A 16,273-nucleotide genomic window follows, 5' to 3' on the forward strand; every position below is an offset into this window, starting at 1 on the left:
ACAAATAAAAATCAGACCTGTAATATTTTACAAAGTTTCAAATGTTAATACAAGTATCCTTTCAATCTTTGCTTACTGACCCCAAGTCTCACCTTTTCTAAACTTAAAAATGAAAGACTATAAGGAGGGGCTGGATACCTGTGGTACTCCAGTTTGACTCAAAGGTCCCTGGCTTCAGTGGAAACCTCTACTTTATCAGGTCTGTCACTGGAAATTTGATTTGCAAAAAGGGGGACTCACTGATTTTTCAGAAAAACAAGTTTACAGTAAAGCTCATCTATTTCTTTTACATCAACAGGGAGGAACAGCTTGAGGTGTCAATGGATCTGATAAAGCCATTGGTCCCAAATGATTCCACATACACCCCTTCAACTCCTCATCTGCAGGATAAAGGGAATATTAGTGCTTCTCTGCTGAAATGCACTTGAGGTTTCCCAGTGCCAACACCACACTGCCTCACAAGACTCCTGGCTGTCACAACTGGCAGCTCCTGTGACACTCAGATACTTCCTAGTGTGCAAGAAACTCACGTTTCACTGGACATCCAATTGCAGAATTAGCACAAATATCAACTTACAACATCTTAAGCACTGTTTCTGAGATAAATCAGAGCCTGAGGCTGCTTTAAATGGTGCACTGTGAATTTAATTTGATGGCAATCACAGACATGTCAAAAGCACAGGATAAAATTAGAACCCAGCTTGTTTTCCTCTAGATAATCCTTGTACAGGCTGTCCTCTAGCCCTAGTCAGAAGCCCCAGTCCAGTGACTGGAAAGAAACCTACCTGGGAAAATTAGAACATGAACCCACCAAGCAACTCATGCCATGGCAAGACATTAAAACAGACATTAAAATAAAGGACCCCCTTCAAAGTCTTTCCAGACCATGCCCATGACTATAGCCACCACATTGTTTACACCTACACTTTATTCTTGTTCTCATATTCATGTTCTTTATTTACTACAAACTGTGGTAACTTCTTTGTTTCTAACAGTCTAAGATGAAGCACACACTACATCAAAACCGTGTCAGGAAAGTTAAGAGCAAATGTAACACACATTGCCACAAAGCTAACAGACCTAGAATTTTGGTTAGTTTCCTCTTTAAAATTAGGGACACCTGACTCATACTGCTTTTTAATGTGTAATTAATTGTGTGGTCAAAGAAGGTATTGAAAATACACTGTCCATTTAAGAGAAGTGGACAGCACAGAACAGAAACCCACAAAATGGTCCTGAATACTTGGAAGCCACATCTTCCCTGGGACATCCCTGACTTCCCATCCTCACACACATGCACACTCTCCTCACAGCCTCCTCTACAAAGGCTGGGGCCTTTAACAGCATGGGCCCTGAAAACACAGCTTAATTAATGTGACGTTTTAAGCACAGTCCATATTGGTCTCTGACTGCAGAAGAAGGTAGGAGAAGAAATCCCTGACAGATTCCAAAGGCAGCAGGATCCCCCACAGCAATTCCATGGCTCCAGAGTGCAGACCCAAGGGCACTCACCATCCATCTGTCACTAGTACCTGGGGCAAACTCATGGGTTTCAACAAGTTTTCTCCATGCAAGCTCCTGGAGAGCAGGGCTCCCCTTTGCTCATGACTACTCCAGTCTACTGCTTATCCCTCAGATATTTCAAAGGCTGTCAGAGGCATGGGGATACTCTAAGTGCCACTTGGAATCCAGGCAGAACCCATGATGAGCAGAAACAGTCTTATTCTCCTCTAACAACCTGGCAATTTTGTCCATGACAACAGCAGAAGGTGGCAAGAAGACAGCAGAAAGCTTGCACCAGGATGGATATTATCCCTCTTGTAGAGTATACTGACTCCCACACTGAGAGCTGCCAGCTCTAAGGCACAATCTCTACATGTGTTTCTATGACAAAGAATGGACTGCTGGTACAAATGCACATGGTAAAATCCTCCGTGGTAGTAGGAAGAAATAACATCAGCTGCTAGCATTGCTGCTTTTAACTGAAGTTTATGCTGGTTTCATGAAAACCTGGAATAAGACAAAATATTTTCTCAGACTGACTTAGTCTCAGTGGCATTCTCACATTCTGTGGAGCTGCCACCAAGGAAATGTTTCATTTCCACATGAGGAAATATATGCAGAGCTTTAAACTCCAGCTGTAGTTGATGACCACAGGTATCTAGGTATGGCTAAATGGGAAGGATGACAGGATTAGAAGCCCACAAAATCCCTTCTCTCCAGCACTGACACCAGCATGAATCTTGCATGATGCTGCTCTGCCCAGACTGGATGTGGGTCCTGGGTGTGTGAGTTCCAGCACTGCAGCTTACTCACATTTACTCTCAACCCCAGGCAGGCTTTCAGATCAGATAGCTTATTTCCTTCCAGCTGGACCTCAAAGGATGCCCACAGGTGAGGCAGTTAAAAAAAAAAGAGAGTATTGTTTCTAGGCTGTCAGGCATCCCGTCCCTCCACCACTGCTCCCTCCCTGTGCCTGCAGCCTGAGGTAGCTTTGAAGTGGCTTGGCAGGGACACAAGTCAGAGGCAGAGCATGCACCTCTGTGAGCCAACCTCTGTTCTGCTCCCCACAGCTATGGCCATACATCTCCAGTAAGGAAAACACAACTATTAAAACTGCACTGCTCATTAGGAGGCTAACTAAACCGTGGCAGATCTTTATGCTGTGCACCTGGGTCATTTCTTATGAACCTAAATCTTCACTGCACTGCTCTCCTTTCACATCCCTGCAATCTCATTAAAACCAGTGGCATGTTATAGAAGCACTCAAGTGAAGAATGAGGCCCTGCTTGTTCAAAGCCTGAAGAAAACATTGAATGTTCTTATCCTGATGGAAGATATGGACCAGCCTTACAGGAAGCCACAGCAGGAAGCATAGCTCTCTTTCTGCACCAGCTTTCACTCCAACCTCATCAGGCAGTGGTTACCAACATTCATAAAGCACAAAGCTTCACATGCTTTGCTTGTATTATTCACTTTATCTGAGAACTATATTTTTAATTAAACACTTCTATCCAAACACCCAATTTCTTTCCAAATTTCTCTCAGCTATTGGTTGCTGGGATGTTTCACGGCCCATCCTCAAAGCAGGAGACAAATGGTAGCCTATAACCCACTCTGTATTGGTTTGTGACAGGCTGTGGGAGGAAAGTGATAACTCTCAGTCACTTTCATATCCTCTGAAAAACCTGTTAATCTTGGCCACTTTAACACTCAGCAAATGGATTAATTACATCAGTCATTTGTGGACACAGCAACAAATGTTAACCAGACCATAACTAGTAAAAAAATCCTCATGGTTTCAACTGTAATTCAGAAATCTAGGATTTTGAAAATTTCTGAAAATTGATTTTCAGTTATACAAAAAAAAAAAAAAAAAAAAAAAAGAAGTAAAAAAAAAGAAGATGATCAGTAAGATACTTCTGAAATGAAGATTGGGTTTGAATCCAAAGCGTTGGCAATCTGGATGCTGTGTCTCTGCTCTTAGTTCATTTCTTTATGCATATCACAGACTTCACCAAATCTTCCTCAAGCATCCTACTTACATTTGGGACATTTACATTTACACTGGGATGGCTGGTTTGCACCTCTTTCTGAAGCCCCTCAACATAGATAAATTTGCTCCCTGACCCAGTGAAATAGCACAGATTTTTTAATTTACTGGAGATTCATATGTTTATGTAAAGTCTTTCCATTCCATCTCTAGTTGAAGTGCATGTTCAACTTTCCATTCAAAACTGCCAAAAATGCCTCAGACTCACAAAGTCAGAGAGTAGGAATTCAAGCTTCATCATGCATTGAAGGAAAATAAAATTTAAAACTCTCCATTTTTATTTCACATTTCAAAGCCTTTTATAAATCAGAAAAGTTAGCTTCCCAAGGTGCAGCTTTGCTAAGAACAAAATTCAGACTCAACGTTAGTCTCTGCTCTTTCATTAGCAGCTCCCAGAGATTAAGTTTCTTTACAGAGACTAGAAAACATAAATCTTAAAATAACATAGCCTTTTCTGCTTCCTCTTGATGGTAAATGCAAATAAAAACCACTAAAATATTATTTATCTATCTCTAATATAAAACGGCTCACAATTCGCGTCTTGAAGTAATACTCACTCTGATTCTTCTAACTAACTTTATTCCACATTATTTATTGCAAAAGTTCCTTCAAAAACTACACATGCAGCTTTGTACACTAAAAGGGAAGCTGGTGGTGCACCCTCCAAGGCTCCCAAAGTGCAAAATTCAGAGATCCTAGATAAAGTGCATGCCAGGGAAATGGCCAGAATACTATGATCTCTATTGTTAGGAGCTCTGTATTAGGTTGGGCTCAGATAGGCACAGATCTTCATTACTGCTAAATTAATTTCTTATTTAAGTTCTTTTCCAAAGAGCAACTTTCTGCAGTCATATTCAAAGCAATGTCTTCATGCAAAGCCCTGGGCTGTTTCACACATTAAAAGCAGTTTTATCATAGCTGAGCAGACACAACTGGGACAAATGGCAGCAGCCACTTGGATTTGCCCCATCATGATTTGTCAAGTACTGGGACAGCTGGCAAAGATTTTACCCAATTAATAACCTTGAAAAGAATCTGAACATATCAAAAATATGCAGGTTTGTAAAAGAGAATCTATGCCATCTCCCTTGGGTTAGGCAGGGGTATCTAGAACTGAAAATACATATATCTACATTGGTTTGGTATCCAGTGTTAAGGTTCAAGGCTTGCAGCACAGCACAGAATATCCCTGACCAGTGGCATGTGCAGCAAGTGGAGCCTCTGGGGAAGAGAATCAATCCTTCCTGTTAATAAAGCCTCTTCAAAAATCAGGAGAGCAAGTCTCAGGAAGGACTTTCAGAGTCTTTAACATGCCATAGATAGCAGCCTGCTAGAGCTATGTACCAGTGTACATGGACTCCTATTTTATGCTATTCATGTTCCAAACCCAAAGTGTTTGGAAGATCTGGAGGGAAGGATGCAGTGGAAGGGTGTATGGATGCAGGCCACACTCTGACTGCTGCTAGGTGACCTGTGACACCACGCTGGCACTGGTGCAGTTCAGAGGAATGAAGCTTTCCAATACCAAAGCACCCACCCAGCATTGCCTGCCTTGCTTGTGAGCTCTGACCCACCCATCACCAATGCTGGTGACCTATAATGATCTGGTGATGAACAATAATTTCCCCCCTCTTCAAACCTGAGCTTCTGATGAAAACCAACCCTTACTTCTGTGGCAGTGGTATCCTCTACTGCCACAGGGCTTTGACCAGATCTGCATGGCAAGGACAGGTTACCCAACAGAGCTATGGGCAGCCTGAATCTGTGTGTTCTGTGTGGCCAGTGCTGGGGAAGCAGCCCTGCAGCCACAGCAGAGACAAGGTCCAAGCTTGGATCCCTCAAACCAAGGCTGGCTGCTAAGAGCAAGGCAAGGAAATTTGCACTATTTTACAAGTAGCTCAAGCAACTTGCTACTGTTTTGTGGGTTGGCCATCTGCTACCATTCAGTAGCACAAACATTTTGCTGAAGCTGCAAAGCTTCCTGAAACATAGTGATTTCCTTCCATACAAAGCAGCCCCAAATTACTCAAAAGCTCCTACAGACATTTTGAAATTTCATTATTTGCCTTCTCAGTTTTTATAGGGACTTCTTGCAAGAATAACAAAGTTTGGAGGTTTTAAAAATATATTAATACAGTACAAGCAGAGAAAAAATATATTTGCTAAATATATAAAAAAGTACAACTGCTGAAAAAGCCAAATGGTTCATTTCATATTGCCAAAAATCTTGCAAATTCTATGTCTAATTTTATGAGGTTCTTATGTTTGGATTCATAGGGTCTGCTTCTGCCACCCTTACTACAATTACTAGCAGCTTTTTCTGTAAGGATCCAGTCCTAAGAAAACTCTTGCTTCTCCCAAAGGAAAGCAACAGGTAGAATCATGTGCTTAAAATAATTCAAGCACACCACCTTCTTTCAGAAACATCCATACTAACTCATCAGATACTCTGGTGCTTACACCCACCAGACCCTGAGGTCCATCAGTAATCTGAGCTCTCACTTCAGCTCTCTCCACTGGGCTGAATCCTTCCTCTCCCCTGCTGGTGTTAAAAAAAAAAAGTCTTGCTTTTTCTTGTATATCCTTCTCCCTTCCCTCTGTTGACACACACCTGGGTGGTTCCTTCCCTCCACTCCCAGTGGGAGTGTGGACACCATCCTCTCCCAGACACATTCCCACTGTGCTGCTGTGCAGGCACAGCTGTGCCCACACCACGCTGCCTGTGACTACCCTGTGCAAGCATAACATGGGACAGCTGGCTTCTCACCACCACAAGGAAAGACTTAAGCCAGTTCAAAGCCATTTCTCATTTAATTTCACTTAAGTAGTGGTTTGAAATCTGTTTCCACCCCTCCAAGGTTTCATACTCATTCCCATATCACATCATCAGCTGCAGGTTTCCAGCCCGACCTGCATGATGTGATACCAAACACAACCAGAACCCCACAGTGTCTCATACCACTCATCATTCCTTCCTGAGGGTAATTTAAACAGCTGGTTTTGCAGAGGAAAGAAAGAAAGTGTGTTTGCAGAGGTGTGTGGCCCTCAGCAGTCAGTACTTCCAAGGGGCATGGCACATCCTGCACTGAGGGCTGACTTGCTGTGAGGGCAGATGTGGAGCACATATGGTCAGAGATATCTTATGGCAATAAATTTGTGCACAGCTACTGAAACCCAGCAGCTCTAACCTGACTGGGAAGGGCTTTCATGAAAACATGTACAGTGCCCACTGGGCATTCAGTCCCCTGACTCCCATTTAAACATGTAGTCAGGCTCTTGGAGGACTGGCTTGACTTACAGTAGTCATTAAGAGTGAAGAAAAGGAACTCAGTGCTCTGGCAGAACAATCACCACATTGCAAACAAAATAATACATTACTGTACACATCTAACAGGGAAATTTGGCCTGCTAATATTGCTGTTTAAGGCTTAGACTTTCTAGGTTTTCAATGCTGTGGCAGTGCTACCATAGAAGAGCTTTTCTGGTTAATTGTATTTTCTTATGTTTTGTGTCTTTGTAAAGACAGCAGTTTTGCTTCTGCATACATTTAGCTTTGGGCAACTGGGCAATTCACAAGACATCAGTCATTACTTCTTGTTTGGAAAATTTCAAGTAGAAGAGAGTAGGTTCTTAGCTTGGGCAGTTCTTCAGCACTGCATCATGGAAAAAGCATCCACCTTGTTTTTAAAACAGGGCCAGTGGAGCTTGGGAAAGGTGAGATGCAACCTGAAATCAGCCTGAAGTCTCAGACCAGCAAAGCCAAATGGAGCATTTCCATTCCTGCCATTTGGTTAAAAACTGTTAATAGCAGCTCTGCTTTGGGAGACCAGAAACATCAACCCAACTGGCACAGCTGAGACAGAGGCTGACACAAAGCTGAGCTGATGCAAGGCTGCAAACACATAACCCAGAGCACCCACTCCTGCACAGTGCAGCAAGCCCTCACTGCTGCAGCCTCTTGGCACAGGAGCTGAGCACCATGTGCAATGCATCCCGTGCTAAAGACCACACAATTATGTCACCAAACTCGGCACAGCTTCAAAAGGTGATGAAAGGGAAAGACATGCAGACTATGTGAAAGTGCAGCTCGGTTACTCATGCAGGCGCAGATTCTGATGATGTTCGGTACTTCCATGGGGCTGCCACATGAAGCAAGACACTACCCAGCAGGAATTACAGCATCTAAATCCAGCTCTCCATCTATCCTAGTGTCCTGCAGAGCTCTCAGACCTGCCCCAAGATCTTGACAGCAAAACTAAACACTGTCTTCCTGAGGTCTTCCTGAGGCTGAAAACATAAGCCTGGCTACTTCTCAAGCTGTGGGATGGATGCTAGGGTTGGGAACTGGGTGCTTCTCCCACACTCCCCTCCCTCAGCAACAGGACCATCCAGGGGCTCTGAGAAGGCTGGCCAGGCAGGTGGCAGGGCTGGGGCTGGTCTCTAGGTACCACAAGCTTCCAGCCATGGCAGCATGTTTTGTCAGTTCCATTTGCTGCTTTCCATTGCGGGAATTTTAAGGCACACTCAGTAGTTTTTCCCCAATACCAGCTAAACCCTTCTGTACACCCTTCCAAGTACACCACTCTGAAAGAAGTGATTAAGCACTTCATAATAGAATACCAAAACAAATTACATTGACTATTCAATTTCTCTTACTTTTGTCTTTTTTTTTAGAGACAAGGAAACATTAACATTCCCAGCTTCAGCAGTCCTGCACTTTTTCCCAAAAAGAAATTTCAGCCAAAATATTGCAGTCAACTCTACAGTAAACATGTCAAACAACCATTTGAAGAGTGGCCTCTTATTTTACAAGAAACGTGTATATTAAGAACAACCAGCTCCTCCAATGGAAAAGTAATCAGTTTAGCGCAGGAAGAATACAACAGTCGGAAAGATTTGCTGGAACCAGGACCATTGCAGGATGCCCAAGAGGACTTAATAACTATGTAATAGTGGAATAGCTGCACTGGAACTGTGAAATTTGAACACACTCCACAGTCCTCAAAGAGTAATTTACTGTGTTTAATGAAGAGCTGATTTGATGACTCAGGTACTCACTGAAGAGGGGTGATTTAAAATGCACACTTCTCCAGACCACTTTTAATGTGTACACAGTTAAATTTGGATGTACATTTTATGTGTTCTTCCAGGATGAGCAGAAGCTTGGACTACCTTCCTTACCACTGAATTTCAGTATTACATTTGATGCAACTAACAATTTCTCTTTGTTTAGGAAAAGCCCTCTGTTTAGAGCACACAATTTCTACATGTCTTGGGTCTTTCTTCCACTTTTCCTTTCTTCTCCACTCCTTAAGACTATTTGCTTTAAATACAGACCTGCCAAATGCAAGCACCTATGCCAAAATGGAGACCCATGCAGGCTGATTTCAGAGGCACTGGAGAGTGCTTAGTTCTCACCACAGCACAAAGATGTGTCACAGCCAGGGTACACAACCCAACCTGGCACTAGGGAAAAGCTGCTGTGTCCCACTCCATAGATGTCATTTATGAAGAGCTAACAGTGGGCCAGAGGTTACAAGTTCAATGAGAGTGAGGTACAGTGACTGCTGCTTGAGAAAGGTACAATTTAACCCAGAGAGATTTTAACCATCCTTCAAAGTGCTGTGAACAGTACAAAACATGCTGAAGTTTAAACACACATTTCCAGAAACCCTGAGTAGGAGAAAAGACCTTATATGACATCCCAGACAGTAGCTCCAGGGAACCAGGGAAGAGAATTTCCAGAGCTACGTGACCCAGCAGCCATGTGCCTTAGGAGGGCAGGACACAGAACAAGAGGTCTGGAGAGAGCAGGGTACCAGGTCCCATCCAGCAGAGAGGAGGCAGAGGGAGCTCAGCAGCCCACACAGTCTCGCTGGGGACCAGAAGCACATGGGCTGTCAGCACAAGCTCTCATCTCCCCAGGAAAATCAAGACCATACAATGAAGGGGACACTGTGTAAATGCTGTTTTATGTTGCTCTTGTTAACTCTGCTACTGGCATAGCAGTTAAGCACTCAACCATGTGTTACACTGTGGAAAATGTTATTTTTTATTACAAGCTTGTCTAAAGTTTAAAGAGGAACCAGGGAAAGCAGACACTTTCCAGGTGCTTGTACATCCCCCAAAGGAAATTAATCCAACTAGAGAGGTGCTGCAGGCAAAAGCTGCTGGTGCCTCAAGTAAGAATAAATGTGAGAGCTGGGATCAGAGTGTCCAGAGTCAATCTAGCCAGGTACAAGAGCAGTACAAAATCCCTAGTGCTGGTCCAAATGCCTCTTTGGTAAAAAGCAAGCAGTGGAGATGCAGGACACCACCCCTCTAATCCCTAGGCATCCAGGGTGTGGAGGAAAGTTAAGGAACGTGTGTCCTGAGACTCAGAGAACAGACAGCAAAGCAGAAGACCTCAGCAGTTCTTGATTTTCTTTAAAACTTGTGCAATTTAAGCCACTGTCTTGATCTTGGCAGTGCTTATTTTGGCATGTCAGTTTGTGAACATTCAACACAGACTGTAGGTTTTGCAGCCAACAGTGCAGCGAATAAACAGCAGTATAGCAAACACATATAAGAAAATGCAAACATGATTTCAAAGGCTTTCTATTGGGTCATGCATAGCAAAGGATCTTTCAGACAACCTTACATTTCTTCAAGACACCCATCACTCCTCTGTTGACCTGAGTGGAAGCCATACCACTCCTCAGGGGCTATGATGTTAGTGAAAACATAGCCAAAATGCAAGTTTTCAACCCACATGGAAGAAAAATACTTGGGCTTCTCACGAGACAGAGGGAAAGGATCTCCCCATCTTCAGTATTGGCTGCACTCCTCTGGATTTCACTGCCTCACAACTCAGCAGCTCACCCCTCCCTCTCATGCTGGGCAGGGCACTGGCTGCAGAGATGAAGCCATCTTTCTCATCCTGGGGAATAATGAAAACACTCATAGCTCCAAGTGAATTAAATTTCACATGCATTCAAAGGAATAAAAACAATCACACAGAGCAGCACACCAGTGAAAGTGCTGCTGCTTTAGGGAGCTGTAAAAGAGAAAAGACACGTGGCAATTTCAGGGGTAGAAAAAGACAACAGGGAGTGCTGGCACCTGCCTGAAGGATCAGTACAGAGTCTGCAGGGTTAGGAGAACCCTCTCAAGGCTGCAAAAAAGTGTGGTACACTTGCAGCCTGGGGGAGAAAATAGCAGCATGGAGCTCCCTAGGAGGAAGGTACATCGATGTCCACACCATTCCCCCAGGAGAAGTGACCACTTCTGCTTAGTGCATTAACAGTCTGTGGGGAACATGCCTATCATCCATACTCTCTCCTCTTTCCCAGAAGAAAGCACAACAAAAGGTAAATGTTCCCATTATACTTCCATGCACCTAGCTAGGTTCACTTGGGCTGGCAAAGGGGGGAGTAAAGGAATACTAATTTATGAAGACAGGTAACTCAGGTTAAACAAGATAAGAAGATCCTGACGCTTCAAAGCTAAGGGAGGAAAAAAGTTTTGATTTGGTTGCAGTTTTTTGCATATTTGGGATCCCACAGGCTACTAAGCACAGGTTCACTCTAGAAGTCTTTGGTTAGGAAGAGGTTCCAGAACTGATTATACTTGAGATGCAACAGCATAAATTTAAGAGACCTATTGCCTGGTGCCAGCACATCCCAATGCCAACTTACCCACACTACTGAGCACTTCCTCAGTGACAGACAGAGATGGGTTACATAACTCCCAGCTAGAGAAACCATGGATCCTACACATGCACAGAAACTGAGCCTGGTGGAAATACTGCTATGCTTCCTTCACGTGAAGACAGCAGCCCTCCTGCAGACAGCTGCATACAATGTGAAGCAGATATAAAGTCCAACCTAAGTTATCTTGAGAACTTAGAAGTCACATTTCAGTGTCCTGCATGGGAAATATGATCACTAAATGTGTCTGAGCTATATTTTTGGGCAATTGAATGCTCACTCAACACATTGGATCATAGACACAAGATCCCATTCCCCCTCCTGGCATGTCTTTCTTTTGCTGCCTGATCTACTCAGTCCTCCCTCTAATTTCTCTCTGTATAGATCAGCTTCTGAAAGTGTCTTCTTAACCACATATCCAGCCAAAATCAGTCCATGTGCTGTCTGAAGAGCTGGAATCACAGACTTGGACGGCACAGGAGCTTTCATACATCTGACACACCCAGAGGCTGGTACAGAGCTATACAGCTAAGACCATTACAGCACTGTCCTAAATAACCAAGAAGATACATTCCTTAGAGCTAAATGAAGTGGAAAATTCCCTTGGAGACCCTTCTGCTTTCTCTGTTTATGTCAAACAGTCTAGACAAGGAAGGAAAACGAGAGTTAGTGCTGCTGTCAGAAAGGCTCTGGCTCTGAGCATAGCCTCTGAATGTTTGTCCCAAATTTCTTCCACTGGCTGCAGGTGGTTCTTGAATACTGTTTGTCTAAGCTAATAAGGTGGGTGGGTGACTACTGTTTTCTGTAGTCAGTATCCATTCTTCTACACATGGGATCTGGCATCAAGCAACAAATTGCTCCTGGCAACACACAAATAGGATCTGCCCCCTAAGTTGGCTCCAGCACAACATCCTTCTCTTACGCTTTCCTGGCTTGAGGACTGCCACAAGAATCCTGGGCACAGGCCCCACACTGACTTTCTATTTTGATAAACAGAACAGGGTCAATGACAGCACCAGTCCAATGCCAGACCCCTACTGGGGAAAAATCTTTCCCAGACAAAAACTGAAGGGCTCTTTCAGTTCGTTGGAGCCTGTCTGCTGAGCCAAGGCAGCCTCGCTGTCTCACAGATGTGGTACTTGGACACAGGATCCAAAGTGCAGAGTGAGCTAGGGACAGGTCCCCTAGGCAGAGCACATGCAGTAAAGCTGGCCAGCAGGACCATTTCAAACACAGTTAGAGTGTGAGAAAGCAGGACCAAGGGCAGCAAAAATGCTCAACAATGGCCTCTACCCCCTGAGAAGGAACTTCATAACCCACCAGCCCTCCTGCTTGACACTGCACATGCTCAGGACACAGTCTGTATTTAGTAGCTTATAAACTACTCCCTAGACTGGAGAAGGAAAGTGGTGTCCCCTCAACGTGGCCAGCGTACCAACAAGGACAGGGAACTCACATGCAGCCCACATTCAGTCCTGTCCAGGCACTCTGGGGTTAAGAGCACAGTATTCCCACTCCAACAGGTTTTGGTGTGCTCCAGAGTTCCATAGCTGGGAAGCACGCAGAGCTCTGTGCAGCACCATGCCAACACATTTGGGTTTGTTCAGAAATTGGCCTAATTTTAACAGCGCATTGGTGTGGGACTGCAAACAAGGAGAGACTATATGGATATGACATGCAAAAATTTTAGTGAAGTATCAGAATCTCCAAGAATCACTTTAGACATTTCACAATCAGGGAAACAAGAGCCCACACACACTCAACAGCTAACTCTTTTCCTCAGAGGCTATGACATTTCTCACAATGTTTCCCTCTCTAGCAGAACACAAATCCCCTACTCCCTTCACTCCTCCTCTCACTGGCCAGCAGGCAGCCCCAGAGATCCAGTTCCCTCTCCATTTAGCACTGCCACAAGGGAGCACTATTATAAAACCGCTTCCAGGAGTGCTATCCCAAGCTTAACCTGGATGGGCATAGCAAGTTGCAGAGTAACTACAGTTCCAGGTTAAGCTGATCATTCCGGTTGTTTAGCTGCACACTAAAACTCGCCAGAAGCCACGGGTGACATGATATCCCGGGCTCTGCCGCACAGCCCAGAGCTGCAGGGAGGCTTGGGGAGGATGCTGTCGTCCTCGGCTGGCTCCTCTGCGCTACAGCACAGGGCTGGAGTCGGGACAGTCACCACATCCGGAGGTGGGGGCAAGTGTCCCTGTGCCGCTCCGGCTACTGTAACCCCAACAGATACAATCTGGCACTGAAATGCCTCCGTCCGTGTGTCTACACCCTGACTTTAGCCGTGCTCCGGGGCAAACCTTGTGGCCGCAAGCTGAAGAGACTCGGTTCAGCATTGCCTGCGCTGCAGAAAGTGCCGCGGGGGCTGCAGTGATCGTACACTGCTTCCACAAGGGAAAGGACAGGGCAGATCTGCCACTGCCTCCCACAACGCCACCTCCAGAGCAGCTTAAACCTGAGCCTGCGGGCTCGGGGAGCTGCGACAGCAGCGCCAGCCTCGCCCAGGCTGGCACAGGGCTCGATCCACAGGACTCCGGCGGCAGCGATGAACACAGGGATCTGTCCCGACTTCCCGGGCAGATGCAGCGCCGGGCTGCTCGGTGTCAGTGCCGCTAACCACGCCAGCGGGGCTCCCAGCAGAGCCCAGCCAGGACGACGGGACCAGCACGCGGTTCCAGGGGGGAAAAGTCATCCATGGGCTGAAGGCAAGCGGGAGGTGCCACCCTCCGGTGCCACCTGCTCACGTCTGGCCACGAGCGTCTTGTGGAGGAGCCGCATCGGGCTAACCCCCGGAGGGTCCCGGCCGCCCTCCGAGAGCCGGGTGACCCTCGGTGCCGAGGCTTGCCCGGCTTTGCAGCTCCCCTCCCCGCTCGGGAGTCCCTCCGGCCCCGCACACGCAGCGGCAGCGGCAGGTGCTGCGCCGGGACGGGGGGCGGCCGGCTCGGCCGGGCTGTGCCCGCGGCGCTGTCCCGTGCCGGGCGGGGCAGAGAGCGGCGCCGCCGGGCATCCATCCCCAGGCACCGCGTCGCGCTGAGCCCCGCGCCCCGCGGCACCTCCCGCCCCGCGCCGCCGGGCAGGACACGGTGGGACGGCGGCCGCTCCCCGTACCTGGCAGGGCGGCGGGCAGCAGCGCGGCCAGCAGCAGCAGCAGCAGCAGGGCGGCCCGGGGGGCGGCGAGCCCCGCCATGGGGCCGGGGCGCGGGGCGCGGGCGGCGGGAGCGGCGGGGCGCGGAGCTGCCGCCCGCCCGGCGATCGTCTCGGCGGGGCTGCCCCGCTGCTGCTGCGCGCCCCGCCGTCTCCTCCTCCCGGGCTGCCGGGACACTGCAGCGGGGCGGCCCCGCGGAGCCGAGAGCCGGCCCTCCGCCCCCCGCCGTCCCGGCCCGCCCCGGCGGCCGGTGCCCGCAGCATCCCCTGCCTTGGCGAGCGCGCACCTGGCTCCTTCGGGAAACATCTCCCCAGGCAGACGACGAGCTCCGAGCCTGAACCTCGGCACCCAGAGGAATTTCTGGCCCAAGCACCCTCGTGCTGCCTTCTGTCTCCCCTTACGGCACTATGTGTGGGCATACGGCTCACTACACAAAACTTTCTATACCTGCTTGTCTTTCCTTCTTCACATCATCTTTTGTTCTTTCTGAACTTTCACCCCATATCTGGCCTGGGTTTTTGCTTCAGTAGACTTGCACTGTTATATCGACAAGGCACTTCGCAGTCTGACTTGTCTGGCTCTTCCCACAACTCTCCAACACATATCCCCCATCTACTTTTTGCTGCATTGCTGAAGGATATTTCTGTAACAATTAATTATGGGTCCTCTGCTGTGGAAAACTAAGCAAAACCAAAACCAAATGGGGCATAAAAGTTCTTGCCTGCTATGAAGGGAAAGAGACTGGGGAAAATAAACAACATCTTTTTGGGGAAAACAAAGAAACGAACAGACCAAATAAACAAAAGCACAAATCAAAGGAAGGTAAATAACAGGGGCAGGCTTTGCACAGGAATCTGGCTCCACACTCGCTTCTGCCCAAGCACCGGCTTTGGCATGCTGCTGTCCAGCTCCATGGCTGAGCACATGGAGGACTGGCACAGAGTGGCTCCAAAGTGTCAGGCTACATCTCTGCTGCTGGACATACCTGTTTCTGGGACTCTGGTCCTACTCACCACTCTGGTCCTCCTGGCCAAGCTGCCCAGGGTCCCACCGCCCACAGGAGCACACTGGCCATGTACCCACTGGTATCAATATCCTTCGTGCCCTGCGTGTTACATATGTGCATTTTCATAGTTTGCAGCATCCAAAATGAGGTGCAGATTGTATAAGCTGATGAGCTGAATGTGTGTTCACACCTGAACACTGTAGGCTACATGTCCTGTGATGTTACAGCAGGATGATGGTGGAGAGCTCTGTGGGACATAGGGAGCCAAACCTGGCAGCTGCTCATCCATACTGGGTATGGGACAGCCTCCTGCAGAACTACACCTGGGTTTTGTTTCATTGCAAGGTGACAACTGCACTCTGTAAGGAAGCCTGGGAGCAAGCTGAGACTGGAGCAGCCATGCACAGGGTAGGGACTGTAGTCCAGAACTGAAGCAGGAAGCCACACTGGGACAAGCAAAGGGAGTCCTGAGTTGTGAGCATCTCCAGAAGGCTGTCTTTCACCACTCCTGGAATATTTCTTCCTAGAACCTGACTGCTACAGCCTGGGAGAGGCTTTTAAAAACAAAGCAGCATACCAAACAGAAGCATACCAAACCCTCTAGATGACAGGGTTTTAGGAATCTCAAGTTAAGGCACATCTGTAATACCACATTTTTAGTAGATTGCTGCCTGTTGCAGCCTCCTGGCTTTGCATCACACCTGGCATCACTGGTCACTGTACCCCTCATTGCTCTGAATGGTGCCACTCCTGCTTGAGCATCACTGCATCATTATCCATTACCATGCTTTGGGCTGTGATTCTCTCCTTCCTAAGTGGCATTCTTGAGGATGTGGTTCACAGTGCAACAGCATCAGTCATACAGTGAG

General features: G+C 47.1%; 1 protein-coding gene across 1 annotated transcript in view; it reads right to left on the reverse strand.

Annotated features, from left to right (window-relative positions):
* Positions 1 to 14,544, reverse strand: part of FNDC1 (fibronectin type III domain containing 1) — a 61,649-nt gene extending 47,105 nt beyond the window's left edge. Inside the window, exon 1 of the mRNA XM_056487770.1 lies at positions 14,362 to 14,544. Within this exon, the coding sequence (XP_056343745.1) occupies positions 14,362 to 14,440 (79 nt within the window). The 5' untranslated portion in view covers positions 14,441 to 14,544. The remainder of the gene's footprint in view (positions 1 to 14,361) is intronic.
* Positions 14,545 to 16,273: the final 1,729 nt, after the last annotated feature.

Source organism: Oenanthe melanoleuca, chromosome 3 (assembly GCF_029582105.1).
Source record: "Oenanthe melanoleuca isolate GR-GAL-2019-014 chromosome 3, OMel1.0, whole genome shotgun sequence".
NCBI lineage: Eukaryota > Metazoa > Chordata > Aves > Passeriformes > Muscicapidae > Oenanthe > Oenanthe melanoleuca.